This window comes from Callorhinchus milii, unplaced genomic scaffold (genome assembly GCF_018977255.1).
Source record: "Callorhinchus milii isolate IMCB2004 unplaced genomic scaffold, IMCB_Cmil_1.0 Scaffold4, whole genome shotgun sequence".
Lineage (NCBI taxonomy): Eukaryota > Metazoa > Chordata > Chondrichthyes > Chimaeriformes > Callorhinchidae > Callorhinchus > Callorhinchus milii.
In genome coordinates, this window is record NW_024704745.1 from 51,308,881 (window position 1) to 51,327,782 (window position 18,902).

An 18,902-nucleotide genomic window follows, 5' to 3' on the forward strand; every position below is an offset into this window, starting at 1 on the left:
ACTCTACATTTTGTTGGCGAAATAGGCTGTTGACTTATGATGGATAACATGTATCCCACACGCATTTAAGAGGTGAATAATACATTAATCTGGAGGTCCCACAAACAGCCACAAGGTTTGAAGGAGCTTCTAAGGGTGGCAAAAAATTACACATCACCTTTTCATTTTGAGCAATGTTTCAGTGAGACAGGGGTAGCACCCATGATTAACCAAAGTGTAGCTTTCTAACATAAAGAAGTTAAAGTTATAGGGTTATGCCAGTTTTATTAATATTACTGAAAAGTCTAGTTTAGTTAATTCTTTACTACCAGTCTGGAATATTAACTTGATCTGCTTAATGAGTCCCAAAGGTTTTTAAAGATGGTTGTTTGAAAAAAGCTTTAACCAATTTGCTTTAAGTAAAGCATTATGCTTGAAGGCACTTTCTTGGTCCAGGAAGACACGTGAAATCTATACGACGAATGAGTCTGCTCAAAATTATGTTTTTGGAGTCCAACGGTCAATGGTCCTTGAGTTATGCATTCAAATCACAAGAGTCAAAATTGCTTGCCAAGTGTGCTTGATTTCTCGACTGGTCACTGGAAGGGAGGCTTCACACCAAAGCAACAGCTGTGCTTTGTTCAATACAGTTCAAGATCCTGGTTTTCAACTTCAAAGCCCTCCATGGCCATTGGCGGGCGGGCTTTATGCCAGCCATTCTGCCCCCACCCTCTGGAACTCCATCCCGCAGCCCCTCTGCCTCGCCCCCTCCCTTGCCTCCTTCTAGACCCGTCTCAAGACCCTCCTCTTTGACCGTGCCATCGGTCACCCTCCCCGATCCTGACCCCCAGCTCAGGTCGGAAACATTGACTGTCCAGCACCTTGGGACATCTTTCCGAAGTGAAAGGTGCTAAACAAATGTCATATTAATCTTTACATAAATGTACACCAGAAAAAAACAAAGTTTCAGTCATTCATAGTTGGGGTATTGGAGAAACAAATGAAAAAGGTTAAAATTAGAGGTATGGTGGGAGGAACTTCAAAACATTTGAACATGATCACATAAGAGCTTTTCTAATCATGAATATTTTGTGCAACTGTGAAAACGCTTCAATCAGTAATTGCAAAATCTCCATGGTTACTATCATCTTGACGATGGCACAAAATTCTCCATTGCTACTGTCAATACTTCCATATGTTGGTTGACACTGCATGAACACACTCACACACAGATGCGTCTCTAAACTGATTTCTTCCCTCATATTTATTTCATGGTGTCCTCTACTACATGAACAATGCCAGCCAAGAGACTGAGGGAGATCTAGTGAAATCCATGTGTCCCAAGCTTGACCATCTCATTGTAATTTTTAAACTGCATTTGGGGCAAAAAGGTAATTTGTCAAAATGGTAAACGAACCCCAGCAAATAATTACTGGTAGGGGTTTTCAAATAGAACAGTTTATTTTTAAAAAATAGTGGTTCTCTCTTCCTCTCCCCCAGTTTGTCTTGCTGGTAGAATCCATCCTGTCTGGTGGGAAAGCAGGGGGATCCACTATCCCTGCTTTGGTTAATATATGGGTTTGAGCAACATGCAAACTTCTCCTCCCTGCTCAGTTTTCCTGACATTCCCAGGTAAGAATGAGATTAAAACTGAGTTTCCCCAGTGCCCCAGTCCAATACCCCAGCACTATCAAATCAAATACAATTCAAGGACCAATTAATCTGAGACTTTTTTTAAGAAACATTTGTCGCCTGAAATCCCTATTCTTAGCCAGCAAGTTCATCTTATCTTAAAATTTAGAATTGTAGACCATTATCAAATTCGGTTCTAATTTTGAACCCATTTTTCTTCTGTTCTTAAAACAAATCTAATCAAACTGATTTAAGAATTTTCCACAATTCAGTGGGATCTTAAAATAGGCACTTGGAGCAGGGATTCTTTGCACTCAGCTCCTGTTAACCCTGCAAGTCAAAGCTCTAATGGGTAGGAAGGTCCACATTGGACGAGCAGTGGAAAACTTGTCAAATCATACTCTTTAATAGCAAGCAATGCATTTTAGCTGGTTAAACTCCAACGTGACTTCTGGCATTCCCCAAGCTTTGGCTATTGCCATCCTGTGTCTCAGAATCAGGTAAGGAAGGTTCATCCCTTGAGAGGGAGAATGCGTACTACATTCCAGACATGTGGAAATTTCCATGTGTAAGGGGCATACATATGTGAATCTCAGTCTGAGTTTGGATACACTTAAACAAGGTGAGGGGTTTCCACATGTGTCAGACACCCAGCTGCCCAAAATGAAAGATCTTACTAAGGCTAAGACTGGGTAAAATTTCAGGCTTTGGGTGCAGATACAAGTTCATAAAAATAGACTGTATGAGAGTTTATAAGAATAAATTAGCTGATCTGAAAGCAACTGGTTTTAATTGCAACAATCCAACCTTCAGAAACTTTGTTATAACTTTGTGTGCTTTTTATAATGCTCTCTGCAGCAATTACAGTACTGTTCCCAATTCGGAAGTCTATATAAGAATATCACTCACCACACACAGAGCTGCCATAGAAATCCCAGAACAGACCAGGGTCATCTTCATTTCGACCCTGTAGGTCAGCAAAATACTCTGGAGGGGGGAAAACACACAAACTGGTCAACACACTGAAGGCAGAGCAGCTGCTCATTGTATTTGTGTCATGAAGTATATAAAAAATGTTAACAAAACATGGCAGACAAATGTGCAGTATCCCCAGCTGTGAGGCTTGAGTTTACAAAAGACTGATCTAGCAATGACTTCAGGCCAGAGCTGTAAAAAGAAATGTACCGGTGTACTGGACCAGGCATTTACTAAAAAGCTTAATGAGGCCTAAACTTCCCATTAAAACATAATTAGAATTTGGATCTTTAACTACATAGGAAGTAATATATAATTTTTGCAGTTATTTCATGGCTACGCGTTTGTTTGCTTATCGTCAGCTCTTAGCGACAAAATTGCTAATTGCTTTAAGTGGAGCAGCAGGACAGAGTGTCAGGAGCTGAGGCTAAGTGAGACTAGATCATCTTTCTGCCTCTGCATGCAGAAATGTAATGCACATGAAAGCCCTAGCTGACACTCTATAGCCACTGTTTAGTGAGAATTTTCAAATTAGTTACAGGGCACATTTTCCAAACAAATATGAGGTTGAGGCCTTTGTTGGGACTTAAATTATTGCTCTTAACAATATTTTTCCATTTCTGTAACTTCAAATTAAAGTAAAAAATATGTGGTAATTAGATCATTTCCAAAACAGTGAATTCACACGGTTGTTCAGGGCCTGTTTATGGAACGCATTTTATTACTTTGGTTCATTACTAACATCAAATTGTTCTTTAACTCCTTCCATGCAACATAAATATCTGATTGATAGTTTTACACAAATCCTAAATGTTTTCTTAATGTAAGACTGTCCTGCACTATATTTATTACTATTGCCACAATATTATTTAAGTAAATCATGCATAATTGAGAGTTGAAGAAGACTATCCATTAAAACGATTTTGTTTCAGGCACCATCTATTATTTGATAGTAATATCTTTGCAGGAACGTGCAAGTCTATTTCTGAATTCATTTGTTCTGGTTTTCTGACCATATTATTGGCAGGAATGCAGGGGCAAGGAGCAGAGGTCGGCAGAACAGGTGTAGACAACAGGCTTTCCGAACAGTCTCATTCTCCACAAAAGCCTGACTACCTATTATGGATGGTGCTAGAGAAATTATGATACATACTTGAGAGAGAAGGGAATAGATGGCAATGAGAGAGGAAATTGGTGGTGGGGGAGGGGGAGTTAAGGCTGATATGCAGTATAATGAGTGGAACAGATTAGTTGGGCCTGTTTCCATGTTATAACACAATACTATAACACTTTTTTTATGCATTTCCAACAGGTCAAGATAAATAAAGTGTATTTATTGAAGTCTAAATACAGGAAAAGGTAGCATACTTTCATCGATATGGTCTCACCTGTAGGACCCTATAGGCAGTTACCTTGGTTTCAGAGAGTTAGATTTCATTGCAAAGATGCTGACCCATGCAAACTAAATGGAGGAGGGGGGTCAGGGGGTGAAACAACTGAAATGTAAACATACTGTACCTGTGAGAAATGTTTCCATAACTTCACTATGCGTCATTTTCAGAATAGTTCGGCCAGAGTATGTGGCTAGGGTTGGATCTGCACTGTATGAAAGCAACAGCCGAACTACTTCCAGGTGATCATTTTCTACTGCATCATGGATAGGCCTTCAATTAAAGCAAATAATTGAAAATGAATACTTATTTTTGCTCCCTTAAAAAGCCTCATAGTACACAAGTTACACTTAATGTTGACAACAATTTTATTTATATATGCAATTATTTACAATCCAACCTTTTTTGAATCCTCGGCTTTCTTTTAAACCCTATACCTGGTCCTTGACCAAACTACTTTTCTTCACCTCCTGGATATCACTTTCATTCAGCCCACTTCACCCCCAATGCAGCCAGAAGTCTCATTTATGCCATTTGTTACCACTAGACTTGACACAGATTGTTGGCAGATTGTCCAAACCTCCAATACATCTAAAGCTCCACAGGCCAAAGCTTGTCTGCACTATATTTATTCCATGAACCAATTATCCCTACCCTCTCCTGGCTCCACTGACTCCCTGTACCCCTGCAAAAAACAACAAGATTCCATTTATAGAGCGCCTTTCACGTCGGGAGGACGTCCCAAGGCGCTGTACAGTTGGGTCAGGACCCGAGCGGGGGGAAATGGTCAGGGTGAGGGGAGGGAAGGGAGGGAGCGAGGAGGGGGTAGAGAGTCGAGAGGGGAGCTGAAGGCACGGTCAAAGAGAAAGGTCTTGAGACCGGCCTTGAAGGAGGAAAGGGAGGAGGCGGCGAAGGCACTGGGGGATAGAGTTCCAGAGCCTAGGGGCTGAGAGGCTGAAGGCCCGGCCACCGATGGTAGGGCGGTTGGGGCGGGGGATGTGGAGCAGACCGGAGCCAGAGGAACGGAGGGTACGGGCAAGTAGGTAGGGGGATAGTAGGTCAGAGAGATAGGAGGGAGCAAGGCCGTGAATGGCCTTGTAGGTGAGGATGAGGATCTTGAATTCGATCCTCTGGGGGATGGGGAGCCAGTGGAGGCGAGCGAGGGTGGGAGTGATGTGGTCGCGAAGCCTGGTGCGGGACAGTACACGAGCTGCAGACCAACTTCAAGATCTGGTTCTAACCTCCAATTGTCTCCATGCCACAACCTACACGTGCAAACTCCTTTAGCCTCACTCTCCCACACGCTGCATCTCAGACCTGTGGCACATCCATTGCACCCTTTGACATCCACTACTAACACCCAAGCTGTAAGGCCACACTCTCTGGAACATCCTCTCTTACACCTTGCCCTCTCCTGGTTTTCAAAACTCTTTTAAAAACCTCTCTCTCTCTCTGACCATGCTTTCAGTCATTCCCCTCCTAACCTTTCAGTGCCCATCTTGCTCAGATCCTTGTAAAGTGTTTTGAAGACTACCCTATAGGAAAGGTTCTACATAATTGCAAAACATTGATGTTGCTTGTGGTATTGAATACTGAGATATAACCTCAGTTGCCCCAATTCATTGGGAATTCAGCACCTTATCATTGAAGCTGTGTGGCTGCTACACGTCTATTTAAATGATCTTTAGCAAAAAGAATCTGGTCATGGCAACTCAGGTAACAAAAAAAATGTATACCTTGTTCCATCTTGAGCACTGCAATTCACATCAGCTCCATGTTCTAGAAGATGCCGTACGATGCTAAGCCATCCTCTTGCACAGGCTTCATGCAGAGCACAATAACCTGCATTATCTCGATGATTGACATCACAAACCTTGTTTTCCAAACAGTACAAGACTACTTCCTAAAAAAGTTAAAAAGAATTAGCTTGAAAGCAAAACAGGAGTCACTTTTCCTAACAAACACAACAAGGAATTAGCAATACTTATGCAACTATATAACAGTACTTACATTATTGTGTCAACTATCAAGGGTAATAATTGCTTCAAAAAAAACTGGTCAATCAATCCACAACTGTTTGTGGGACCCTGCTGTGCGCATTTGGCTGCTGCGTTTTGCCCACAAAATATACAGTCAGTTCACTTTACAGTATATTCAGTATATCAAATGCAAGGATTACTTTTACTCAATAATAAACTGTTCCTGTTCCATTGAAATGAAGTTTGAATGTAAAATGAGATGTCAAACAACTTCTTAAAACAAGAGAATACTTGGGCTTGAAAACTAATTTTATCCTAGACTACATTACTAAAATAATTAAATGTAAATGTTCCTGTAACTATAGGATACAATATGAATTATTGTCCTATTTTGGCTGCACATAAAGCAAGTACGCATCAGCATTTCTATCTTGAATTTACAAATCTTAAGCCGCTGACAAATGCTGCAGCGATTGATATAAAGCCAACTCAAGATATGCTCTTCCTGAGCCAGAAGAACCGTCTCCAATTTGCCTAATTCTTGCAGAAAACTACATGTTACAATTAGTGAATCTGCTAGCTGGCCAACCCCAAAACAAACAGAATTCACCATTTCCAGTAATACTGAATCCTGAACTTCCAGATGTATAAATGACAATTAACACAAATGATAAAGAATGTAAAAGCCGCATTGTACCTCTCACTAAGTCCTGTCAATGTATTATCTCATACAATGTTTTTTGTAGAATACAATTTTGGTATAAAAATTACCTACAGCAAAGCTTTGAAATGGAATGTGTTGAAAGATAGGTTTACACTAAGTTTTTGTAAATTTACATTGTTTTTAGATTCTATTAAGAACAAAATGTTATGTTTTGGAATAGAGTGACATTATTTTCACTTCTAAGTTGTGTCAACAAGTGAAAAATTAGAATAACTGGAATCTAATGAAACAGTCACCACAATTCCAAGATGGATATTTCAGAGGGAAACACTGCAGCATCGTACAAAAAACACTAAATTATAATATAGGTCTTGCAAAATGAGTGCTTAAACCTGGAGGAGCATTAAGCACTAGTACACATTGAGCAAAAAATACCACCTGCCTACAACAAAACACTAGATAATTAAGAAAAATATTAAAATAAAGATGCTTTACAGTTAAACTGTGATGCTGAAGGTTAACCCAGCATCCACTACCAATTCTCTCTCCACACGAATTTAGTGTCAATTTCAGAACATAGGAGCTTGACTGCGATATTAATCTCAGTATTTAAGAATGCATTGGGCTTAGGTAATATGGTTGGTGATTTCAAAAACTGCTGGTCTTGGTCTAAAGGATCAGCATTAGTTCCAAACTATGTCATTAATATTCTCTGCAGTGTCTGCAATTTTCTAAATATCTTTATTACATTTCTCATTAAAAGAGACTGGGGAGCAGTATTCCTCCTCCTCAGAAGAGCTGCAATTACCTCTACAAATCGGGTTATGTAAACAAGCAGCTGAACTTCAAACACATTACTTACAAGTTACTTAATTGTGAACAATTCCTGGATATATAAAATTATTTTTTATTATTGAGAAGTTAGGTAAAGGGTCAGGATCCATATTGCAGTACACTACTAAGGTTGAAAATCCCCAAATCAGCTAAGTGATACCAAGCTTGGGCTTTTAAACACTTGTATTTTATAGGAGAGGGGAAGATTTGAAGTCCCTGCATAGAATCAATGAATAAAAGAAATTGTGATGAGTTTTGGTTTTACAAGCTTCCTTTGCTTTGCCAAATTCTGTATGTTCACATTTTTGTTATACTGGGATGAGCTTGCTAGCTGCATGCAGTCGGTTGAACTCAGTTTCTCAAAGGAATCAATGTTGCAGGAATCAATGAAACGTTGGCCAAGTTTCCTTACTCCACACGCCTCTGTTTACCTAGCAGTAAGTAGGAACGGGATGTTAGTCGATTTACAAATTGCTTTTCTGGGGGTAATAATCCTTAAAAAGTAATAATTTGGTCACTTTTCCAGGGTTAATAATCCAATCAAATTTTAAAAATAAATAAATAATTTGGTCACTCAATCCGCAACTGTTTGTGGGACACTGCTGTGCGCACTCGGCTGCTGCATTTTGCCCACAAAATAAACAGTCAATTCACTTTACAGTATATTCAGTGAAGCGCTTTGAGACGTCTAAAAGGCATGATAAGGCAGTAAATCAAATGCAAGGATTATTATTATTACAGCAAATAGAAGCAGGGTGATGTCCATGGGAGGTTTCAAGGAACAAAACGAAAGCTCAAAAAAAAGTTGTTATAGAGAGAATATGGAGCCTAGAGGTGAGGGAAAGATCACTAATCAGACAGTAAGTCTGTCTTGCACTCTGTCTAGCAGTGTTAAAAGTGCCTCCCACGGCTGAGAATAGTATTCCAGTTTTGGATGAACTTGGCTTTATAGTTTGGTTCTTCAAAGAAAAATAAATATTTTGATGAAAGATGAAACCAAGCTTCTTGCGAGGCTGCTTTAGCAATAAGGGATGTGAGATTTTCACTTGAAACCAGAGGAGACAGGGAGGCTAACAATGGATGAGGTGTGCAGCCACTGAAGGCAAAGGGTAGTAGTAATTGGTCAGGTGTACAAGATACATGAAAAAACTGTCTGAGAAACTGCCATTGCCTCCAAAGTTCATAGGTGAGATCAAAACATAATAATTGAGCCAATGCAATAAGAGATGGTTTGTTCACTCAGGGTTGTGGCTTGAAGGAAGTTTGCGAATGTAGAGTTGATTCATCGGCAAAATAGTGGATAGGATTGTATGATGAGTGGAGGAGGTCATTGATGTGGAGAGTAAACAAAATGGGATGGAGAATAGAGCACTGGAGAAAAAGATCGCCTAATTACTGTGGATCCCACCTATTGTGCTGCTACTGAATCATTTTTTATACATAGAATCCTTACATTACCATTTCACTGTATGAAAAACCTTCAATACAAGTGCTCATTTGAGGGGCCTGAAATACAATTAGCCCATATCAAAAACAAGAGTGATATAAAAGGCAGCATTACATAGGAGTTAATAAGGTGGAGTGGGGAAGAGACAAAGTAAATGTCACTTTGTCGAAATTTTCATGAATGTTGGTTCACAGTCATTATTCTACTCATTGGTTTTGGTCAAATAAATATTAAGAATCCCTTGGAGCAAATGGGCAAACACATTGTCCTTTTAACTCTGAGACCGCGTTTGGATCCAGTCCAAACTGATGGATAGAAACATTTCTTCCTCCGCTGTTTGTAGAGGTCTAATGTGAAACAAACGCAGTCACAATTTTTAATTTCTTCAATTTTAACTAGCACTAAAAGAAAACACAAGACATTTCAGTATTTTCTTCAATGTATATGATAAAATTTCTATACATATATTATGTAATTCTGTGCTACAGGATTATGAAATCAGTGTGATGCTGTTGTATCAGGGTGTTTGTTACTGAGTGACAGGATGTAGGTTGTAGGTTGCTGCCACAGTTCCCAACACACTGAGACCCTGATGGCAGAAAGGCCATTTTCCAAAAGAAAAATAATTAAAATATCAGAGAACAATTCACCCCTAGCCCTGAAGCTTCACTGGCTCAACCCTTGGGTGCAGGCCACTTAGTTGTCCTTTCACCCGCTCATGGCATGGGGTGGAAACAAAAGATAGGGAGCGATTGGAAAAAAAAGGTCTATGGTTAAAATTCTATGGTCCAAAATAGCTACAAGAAAATGCATCTCCATTATTTACATAGCAGTTTGCCTTGAGCTTAGACACATTTAAGATCAAACATCAAACTTTGAGAGATCATGTCTGAAACTACATTTAATTCGATTTTTGTGATGCAATTGAGGCATCAGATAAATATCCTCCTAAACCCCAGATATTGATGAATGTTTTTGGTTTGCATTCGGAGGAAAGTTTCAAAATACCAGCGTATTCTGCAACACATTTTGTAACCCTACTATATGATGCAAATCATTATAATCTTTACAAACAATCTAGAGCCATGTTCAGCAGTGTAAAAAAAAAGTTATCAAAATGTTTAAAACATGCCTGGAATTTGCTTACCTCTCTATGTGTACACACAGAATGTGCACTACAAGAATGCAGTCATGGAGTAAAGATTCTAATGCTGAATTTGTAATAATGGCACCTGATATTATGCACAGAATTGATTACTAAAAGCCTTAGAATGTGGCAGAAGTAATTTATTTCAGCTTTTGAGAACATTATCTTAATACTCAACTGTGCTAAGGAATGCTCATCTGACACTGACTGATAAACATTACGGAGCAGATTGGCCAGATTAACATTGTAAGCAGTTGCATCAACAAAACCTGAACATTGTGACCGAAATGCAACACTATGCACCAAGCAACTGTGGCAGCAATAGAACTAACCTAGGAATTTTACACACACTATCTATGTTCCCCAAAAAAGGATGATTGAACAAGAATAACAGATTTCTGTGTGTACCAGGGGGCTCATGGTACACAGATCAATTGAATGTTGAATGTTACACAGATTGATTGACTTCCCTTCCTATTCTCAATTCCCTGACAGTACAAGCGGACATCATTACTGTTTAATTAAAAACGTACCGAAGACCTCATCAGAATCAGGCCCCTGACATGAAGACTTAGGATATGTCATATATCTTAGGATATGGGACAAAGTTGCTATTATCTCTGTGCGCCAAATGTGAACACACAGTCCATTAGATATTATAAAAATATACCCTTGGATTTGATATAGCACCTTTGATATGGAAGAGCAGTATTTGGTAGACAATTGCAGCAACCAATTTGCGCACAGCAATGTCCTACAATCAGCCATCCGGTGAATGAACAACTGACATTTTTTATCTGGGGGATTGCTGGCCAGGGCACTGCCTTCTTTTCACGAATAATGGGATAACAACTTCATAATAAAATAACTACTAGATAAGCTTATTAGTGTTTCAAGGCAAATACGTTTCTTAACTATTGACATCAAAGGATTTAAGTTGGAGCTATTGCACTACCAATAGATAATAACATCTAGCAAGTACCGTTTACTTAAGAGTTATAACCACATTGGTTTGTACTACAACAAACACTGTACTTAAAATGTGGGATCTACTACATTTATTGTGGTTAATAAAATACTACAGTACTGCACTAAGAAATTAAACTGATTCTTCTGAAAGAAATTTCATTTGTGACACTGGAAAAAGTACACTAAGAAATATTACTTTAACCAAATGAAAAGGTAAATTTACAAATCCAGAACTTACCTCATAGCCTAGACGAGCTGCTCTTTGCAGTAAAGTTTCCCCAGCATTTTTATTGACAATAAGTCGCCGTGCTTCTGGTGGCATGGGGCGAGATGAGGAGAGTTCCTGTGGAGAGTTGTCTGCTTGGATGGGTAAGGGCCGAGGGCACTGCAATAAGAAAGGACTCTGCAGCAAACGGTCAGAGCACTTCTGCTCACATAATTTCTTTGGTGTCAAATCGAAGTCTATGGCTATTGCTGGTCGTTTTCTAGAACTTCTTATCACACAGGACTGCTGTAAACACACAATGTTACAAAAAAAACAATTAATAGTGTGTTTTTCCTACTGAGTTAGTTTGGCAAAATTACAGTCAAACTTATATAATAATAATAACAATAATAATCCTTGCATTTGATATAGCGCCATATCACATCTTTGGGACATCTCAAAGCGCTTCACGGAATATATTGTAAAGACGATTCACTGCATTTTGTGGGAAATTTATATTTGATCTAAATTATTTTTATGGTGGAAAACATAATGATGATTGATATTAGCTGATATTAGTTGATGTTAGTTAATATGCAAATATGAGTGAGAGTCACATATTATTTTAGATATGCAAGACCAAAAGCGAATCACTAATTGCAATATTCATGAAAAGAAGTAGAACCAACTTGAGCATGGAAAATTTTGAGAGCTTGGGTAATCAATAATTCAACGTTTCTTTACACAATTCGGTATTGGTGCAGAAATTGTCCCTGCTCCCCTAGAGATTTGCTAACAAATGTAGATAGATATCATTCTAATCATGATATCACACTAAACCATGTTGTTGCTGCTTTAGTTTTGAAAATAGCTGTGTCTTGTAAGGAAATGCTATGAATTAGATTTACCTGAAAACTAACACTTGGTTGTTGATAAGTGATTGTCTCCTAATCATATAGTTGCAGGTTGGAGTCCAGAGACTGTGCCATAACATATTGCCTGCCCATGACTGAATAAATTTATTCAGTTCCCCGCTGGGCTTGTTGAGTGAAGGACCTTTGCAGAATTGGGGGTGCTGCACTCCTATGTAAGGAAGAACTGACCCGACTCATTTACCAACCAATACATTGTGCCTCAGGTTTATTGTCTTTTGAGTAGCAATGATGATTGACATGAAGAAATTTATAACCTGGACCACCTCTCCCTCCAGGCTTTAGGAGACCATGTGATTAAAGAATAAAAGGAGCGAAGCAATACAGATATATATATATATATATTTTAAAATGTCCTACTGTCTTCTCAAATTGCAAAACAGGGCCTATTTGAACAGTACATTTGGAATAATTACTGGATATTTAATAAATATTGATCTGTGAAAGTGTAAAGTAAAAATTAAGGTTCATAATGTCATTGGGAAAATTTGAAAACTGTAACTTCCCGATGGATTATCAAGGTAACAGAGCTCAAAAAGCATGAGCTATCATGTGATGCGTTTCTCCCGCAAAATATACAGTCAATTCACTTTACAGTATATTTTGTGAAGTGCTTTGAGACATCTCGAAGACATGATAAGGTGCTATATCTGTATTATTATAATAACAAATGCAGATTAAAATATTTTATAACATATCAAGTTAAATATTAGGCTCTAAGATTTTTTTGGGAGCAAGCATATCACCCCGCAGCCTCGCTCACTCAATGGCATTAAGTTAGCCAATTAATACTGTCCAGCACTTTAACTGAATCTGAGCAACCATCAGTATAACTCCAAGAAGCTCACACTTAATTATGGTAGTCCTAATCTAATTTGAAGGGTATCTCCATAAATCTGAAGCAGAGGCACAATACAATACAATACAATTCATATAGTATTGTAGGCCAGCAAAAGCAATACTTGTTGCCCATTTTGCTGATTAGAAAGAAATCCTGTTTAAAATGTGAATTTTGTATTAGAAATGGACACAAACGCCATTGGGTTCTATGGTGCTCTGGCTACTTTAATGTAACACCACCATGAAGTCGTGGAGAAAGAGGAGAGGGAACACTGCTCCTCTATTCTTAATCCAACACTTTAAAAATTATAAAATAACTTCACAGCTGCAGTTTAGTCCCTCTTGGGACAGGAACTCCAGACTGTAGTACATCTTGGAGAAAAAAAGAGGAGCAGAGTTGACTGTTGAGGTCTGTTAAGACTTGTTGTCTCCTCCTCAATAATATATTGTTTACTAAGCCAAATCGTAATGGTGCACTGTAATCACATCTTTAACAAGTTCTCATCCACATTCAAAAAAACAACTGCAGATATATGCACTGGATTTTGAATCAAGAAAACAAGGAACAGGAAATATTTGGTAAAGTATGCAATTAGCATCAATCATTTCAACATCCATTAGCTTTACCCAAGTTTTGAATTAAGTTATCAAAAAATTAACTCAAAAAATAGGTTTTAAAAAAATTGGTGACTGACAACAACAATTTACACACATGTAGTGCCTTCACAACAGAAGTTTTGAGCTGGGGAGGGGAGAGCGGGGAAGGGAAGCTGGCTGAAAGAGTAAAGAGATAATAACAAAACCAAATTGCATTTACACAGCGCCTTTTATGTCGGGAGGAAGTCCTAATCTGCAGGAAAATCTCAATATGAAAAATGAAAAAAAATCTGAGCTTGCATCCCCTTCAGGCTTCTTGAATCCTCTTGGGATTCAAGATGATGACTGAAGGTGTGGTCAAAGAAGGTCTTGAGGTGGACCTCGAAGGAGGCAAGGGGGCGAGGCAAAGGGACTCTGGGATGGAGTTTGAGAGAGTGGGGACAGAAAGGCTAAAAACCCAACAACAGGGAGTGAGATTAAAGCAGACCAGTGCCTGTAGAGTGGATGGGAAAGAGTGGGTGATAAGGTTTTAGAAAGTCAAGGAGATAGGGTAGGGCAAGACCATGATGTGTTTAAAAGTGAGGACAAGGATCTTAAACTCGATCCTTTGGGGTTGGGGAGCTAGTGAAGTCAGGCAAGGATGGGGTGACAGGCTCATAGTTTGGTGTGGGAGAGGACACAAGCTACTGAGTTTCGAATAGTCTGCAGCTTGTGGAGGGAATAGTTGGGACCAGCAAGCAGAGTTGGCATCATCAAGCCTAGAGGTGATAAAAGCATTGATAAGGATCTGGGCAGCCGAGGAGAAAGGTAGTGGCGAATGCAGGGAATGCTGAACTGGTAATTGCATGGATGGGGGCGGTGGGGGGGGAATTTAAAGGACAGTTGAGTGTCAATCAAGACACCAAGGTTCCATATTGGCTTGGTGAGGTGGAGAGCGCAACCATGAACAGTGATGCTGTCAGTGCCTCAGGTGAGAAGGCGCCGACAGGAATCAAGCAGGAGAGCTTCAGTCTTTTCAACATTCTACTGGAGAAAGTTAGCTTTCATCCACAAATTGATATCCAAAAGGCAATCGGTCAGGACAGAGAGTGGAGAGATACAGTTACATATTACCTGCATACATGTGGAAGTTAACCCAATGCCTGGGGATAACATCACCAAGCGGGAGCATGTAACTGTTGAAGAAGAGAGGCCTAACTATAGAGCCCCGAGGAACGCTGCAATTGGTAGTGTATAAGTTATCTAGGAGGAGTTTTGAATTGGAAAAAGGGGGGGGGGGACTAGGTGGAGGGACATCAAAGGGTGGGTTCAAAGGAGCTGAAGGCTCACCCGCTGATGGTGAAGTAGTGCAAGCAGTAGGATGGGGTTAGCAGAGGAGAGACTCAAGTTGGGGATATGGTTCCATAGCTAACAGTAACTTTGCTACATGGCCATTCACCATGTAATACTCAGCAGTCCGTAGGAGCTAATATGTGGCAAAGTCTAGTGGGAATCTTCAATAAGGAAACAAGAAGTAAATCGTATTGACTAGCAGAAATATGCTTCAACCAATCTATTTATAGAACAGAGCTCCCATGAGTTAGCTTGAAATATTTCCAGTTGCCAGAAGAGTCCCCACTCAGTTTCCTTATTAAAGAATCCTGATAGAAATCATTGTATACTAGAATCAAATGTAACCGAGGAAAACTGTCCAACATGGTCTCTCATCCAACATCTAAAGCAAACAGTAGTTTTTTTTCTAAAATGCGTTTGCATTTACATTCAAAAACAATGTTACTACAAATGTTGCAGTTCTAAGGACAGTTGAATGTCAAACAAGACACTAAGGGAAGAAGATTTTATCAGTCAAACATCTACTTCCCAAATGTTTACTTGACACTTTGCCCTATGAAAATACTTGATGGTGATGAAGAGCATGGTTTGTGAGAGATAACTTTGCTTGCTTTATGGACCTGACCATAAAGGAAAACCATTACTTAAGAGGTTCTGTTGTATCTGTTCTGCACAATTCTCGAACCTCTTCTGGCCTCTCCTAGGCTCGGTGTTGAACCCCACCACTGTACAGCATTCTGAGATGCTAAGCTGCATGAAGGGCACTATATAAACACAAGGTGTTGTTTTGGGAATTTTGGAACATGCACTAATTTACCTTGAATTGTAATTAAAGGATATTGGTGCCTTCATGAGTGTCATCTACACTACAGCCAAAGGAGACTGTGATTAAACCTATTTCAATAAACTTGGCAGTCAGAGGCTAAAAGATTGCAGCCATTCTAATCCTAAAGTAATGTAATGAAATTCCACATTTCTGGAATGTCAGTAAATGGTTTCAGTTATAGACACCCAATATTAAATGGATTTTGTAACTCTGCCAACAAGCTACTACTGAAAAATGTAGTAAGAGTTGGAACTTGATATGAACTTAAGTCCAGGATCTTATTTGTGTAAAAGTTAAATATGCATCAAAATTATTGGTTGGCATTCATGAAAAACATGAAATAGGCCGCAACCTTTGCCTTTAAAAAACTTTACAAAACACTCAATTACAACGGTTTAGCATCTGACTGCTTCTTGGATTGACAATCCCACAGTTTCAAAATAGATAATAATTATATGTATATAGATTTATAAAATGATTTATAGATGTATTTCAAAACAAACTAATGAGTGTCATACATCTTTAGATTGCTTAGAAATGTAACCACTGAACTCAGTTATCAAAGCAATAGATTAATGAGATGCCAAAGAAAACATAAAGCTAGTTGGCTGTTGAAAAACAGTATATTTCAAAGTGCAGTGCAAGCCCATTACAGTTTAAAGAACAATGTATGTGGTGAAGAGTGGAAAGAGTGGAGATTTGGATAGGTAGTTCCATGGGAGGAGCAAACAGTGGTACGTATAATGGATTGAATGTCTTCCTACTATGTCAGATTGCCATAATTCTAAATATTTTATAGAATCTGGAGTCCTGGACTATTTTTTTGGTAGTTGAATCAATTCTGTTAAACCAAATGGAAATTCAACATAAACTTCTTGCTTTCTATCTCGAAGATGTAGCTGTGGTAAACTCAAACTGAGCTAAAAGGAATCAACATTTTTTATGCACATATTTAATTTAAATTATCTTGTAAAGTGGATTTGATCCATACTTAACACCCTTTGCTTCAACGGATCTATTGATGTCTGAGGCTGGCCTGTATTAGTTTAGGTTAGATTTTCTTCTATTTAACAGCTTGAGCCGAAATGTATTGAATTCTACTTTTATGTTTCAATACTGCTAATTTCATAAATATAAGGGGTCTTAAAGTCAGGATAAACTTGAATCTGATATGTACAGTCTCAAACTACTTTCAGCTGTTCATTGAAATTCCCCACTGACTGCAAATTGGTAAAATCCAGTAGCGGGCTATAGGTGAGATTAAGCACATTAGTGGCTTTGTGATATTTTCCGTCAACCAGTTTGCAGTGAATTCTTTTAACAGTTAACCCTAGATGCCATCTGCACAGCAAAACAACGTTTGAATTAAGGAAGGGTTTTTTTGTTGCAGAAAATGTGAAAAAGAAGTTAATGCATCAAATAATGCAGTCTTTGTATCACCCTCCTCTAAAAAAGAGACTAAAGATGATTTGAAAATCATTCAAAGAAAACATTCATATGTGATGTGAATCAACAGACATGCACAATGCAAATTTTCAATGCGTGTAGTTGAGGACTAGATCCACATTCTTCTGATAGTTTAAGATCGATTTCCTTCAGATGAAAATAATAGTGATTTTAATTCGACAAAAAGGCACAACTATTTACTTTTGGAAGTAACAATCGTGGCAGTGGTGCTGTTGCTGTTATGCTACCATGGTAGTGCCGTGGTGAGGTTAAAACAACACCGACATTTAAATTCATTGCCACTTATGGCATGGAACTTTTGACAATGTTTTTTATTCCTCCTCCAGCCACTAACTAAAAAACAGCAGTGGAAAGGGTTAAAAAAGGTAGGAAGTAGTCACCAGACATTCAGATATTAATGTATAATAATAATTTGGTCACTCAATCTATGACTGTTTGTGGAACATGGCTGTGCGCAATTGGCTGCCGTATTTCACCCACAAAATATACAGTCAATTTACTATACAGTATATTCTGTGAAGCGCTTTGAGATGTCTAGAGACGTGATAAGGCACTATATCAAATGCAAGGATTATTATATATTATAAACAAATGTAGCAGAAATTTTGCTCATAGCACAATCCCACAAATAGCCATGAACATCTAATTGATATTAACTAGGACACCAAGATAAACTTTTTTTTTGCAAATAGTGTCATGGAATTTATAATGCCTACCTGAGTACAGGCAGACAGAACCTCAGTTTAGGTCTGATCCAAAGGTCAGAAACTCCCAACAATGCAGCACTTCCCCAGCACTGTACTGGCATCATCCCAGAGTATGAGCGTAAGTCCCTATAGCTTCAGTTTACAACTTTTCCCAGAGGTGAGAACATTACCAGCTGAGTCAAGCTGACACCAACATCAGATTACCATTTTGTTTCAAGGTTTTCATCCCTCACTGAAAGGAACAACTCTCCAGACACCAGGATGAATTATTCCTCCCCAACTACCTCCAGGTAAATTGTTCACCAGGATCTTGTAGCATGTAGCCTTGGGTGGGCTAGGATGTCAGCTCGCCCCTACAGACTGCTAATGCTTCGTACGGCTAGTATCAGACCTTCCCCGAAGATTAAATAAAAGGCTGCTGTCATTAAATTAAAGGCAGCACTCATGACTGAACACACACACACATCTGCACAAACATAAAGATTTTGGCGTGTCTGTCAGTGCTTCAGATTTCTGTCAGTGCAGTGTACAGGGGAAGGGGAAGGATTGTAGTTCCAGCAGCTTGGGGTATTTCCAGAGCCAGTACTGTCTGAATTAGTATCCTGTAACATAAACACACCAAAATATGGTGTTCCAATGTCAGTAACAGCCTTTTGGCAGCCCAAGCTGCCATTCATCATGTTCAACCTGTACACTGAGTGTTTCTTTGTAACCTTCCTGGTACATGAAATTGATTCAAATTTGTGCCCATTGATGTCTGCGTACAGCAGATCCTACGTGCAACTACAAACAACCAACTGAAGTTCATACCTTATCCTCTGAGCTCTCAACGTCAGTCGTATCATCTCCTGTCAGTGAAGATCTTCTTTTATCCTGACGGGTTAAGTGTTTGGTTTTACACTGTCGTTTTCCTGAAGGTTTCTCTCGTTCGGCATTCGGTACTTTGGTGAAATTGGTGAGCCTAGAAAATCCTCTTCTT

At 38.9% G+C, this 18,902-nt stretch overlaps 1 protein-coding gene across 1 annotated transcript in view; it reads right to left on the minus strand.

Moving 5' to 3' along the window:
• The window catches only part of LOC103183793 (BCL-6 corepressor), a 131,486-nt gene that overhangs the window by 3,824 nt on the left and 108,760 nt on the right, over positions 1 to 18,902 (minus strand). Inside the window, exons 12-14 of the mRNA XM_007901480.2 lie at positions 5,714 to 5,880; positions 4,105 to 4,250; positions 2,521 to 2,598 (exon numbers count right to left, since the gene is read on the minus strand). Of these exons, the coding sequence (XP_007899671.1) occupies positions 2,521 to 2,598; positions 4,105 to 4,250; positions 5,714 to 5,880 (391 nt within the window). The remainder of the gene's footprint in view (positions 1 to 2,520; positions 2,599 to 4,104; positions 4,251 to 5,713; positions 5,881 to 18,902) is intronic.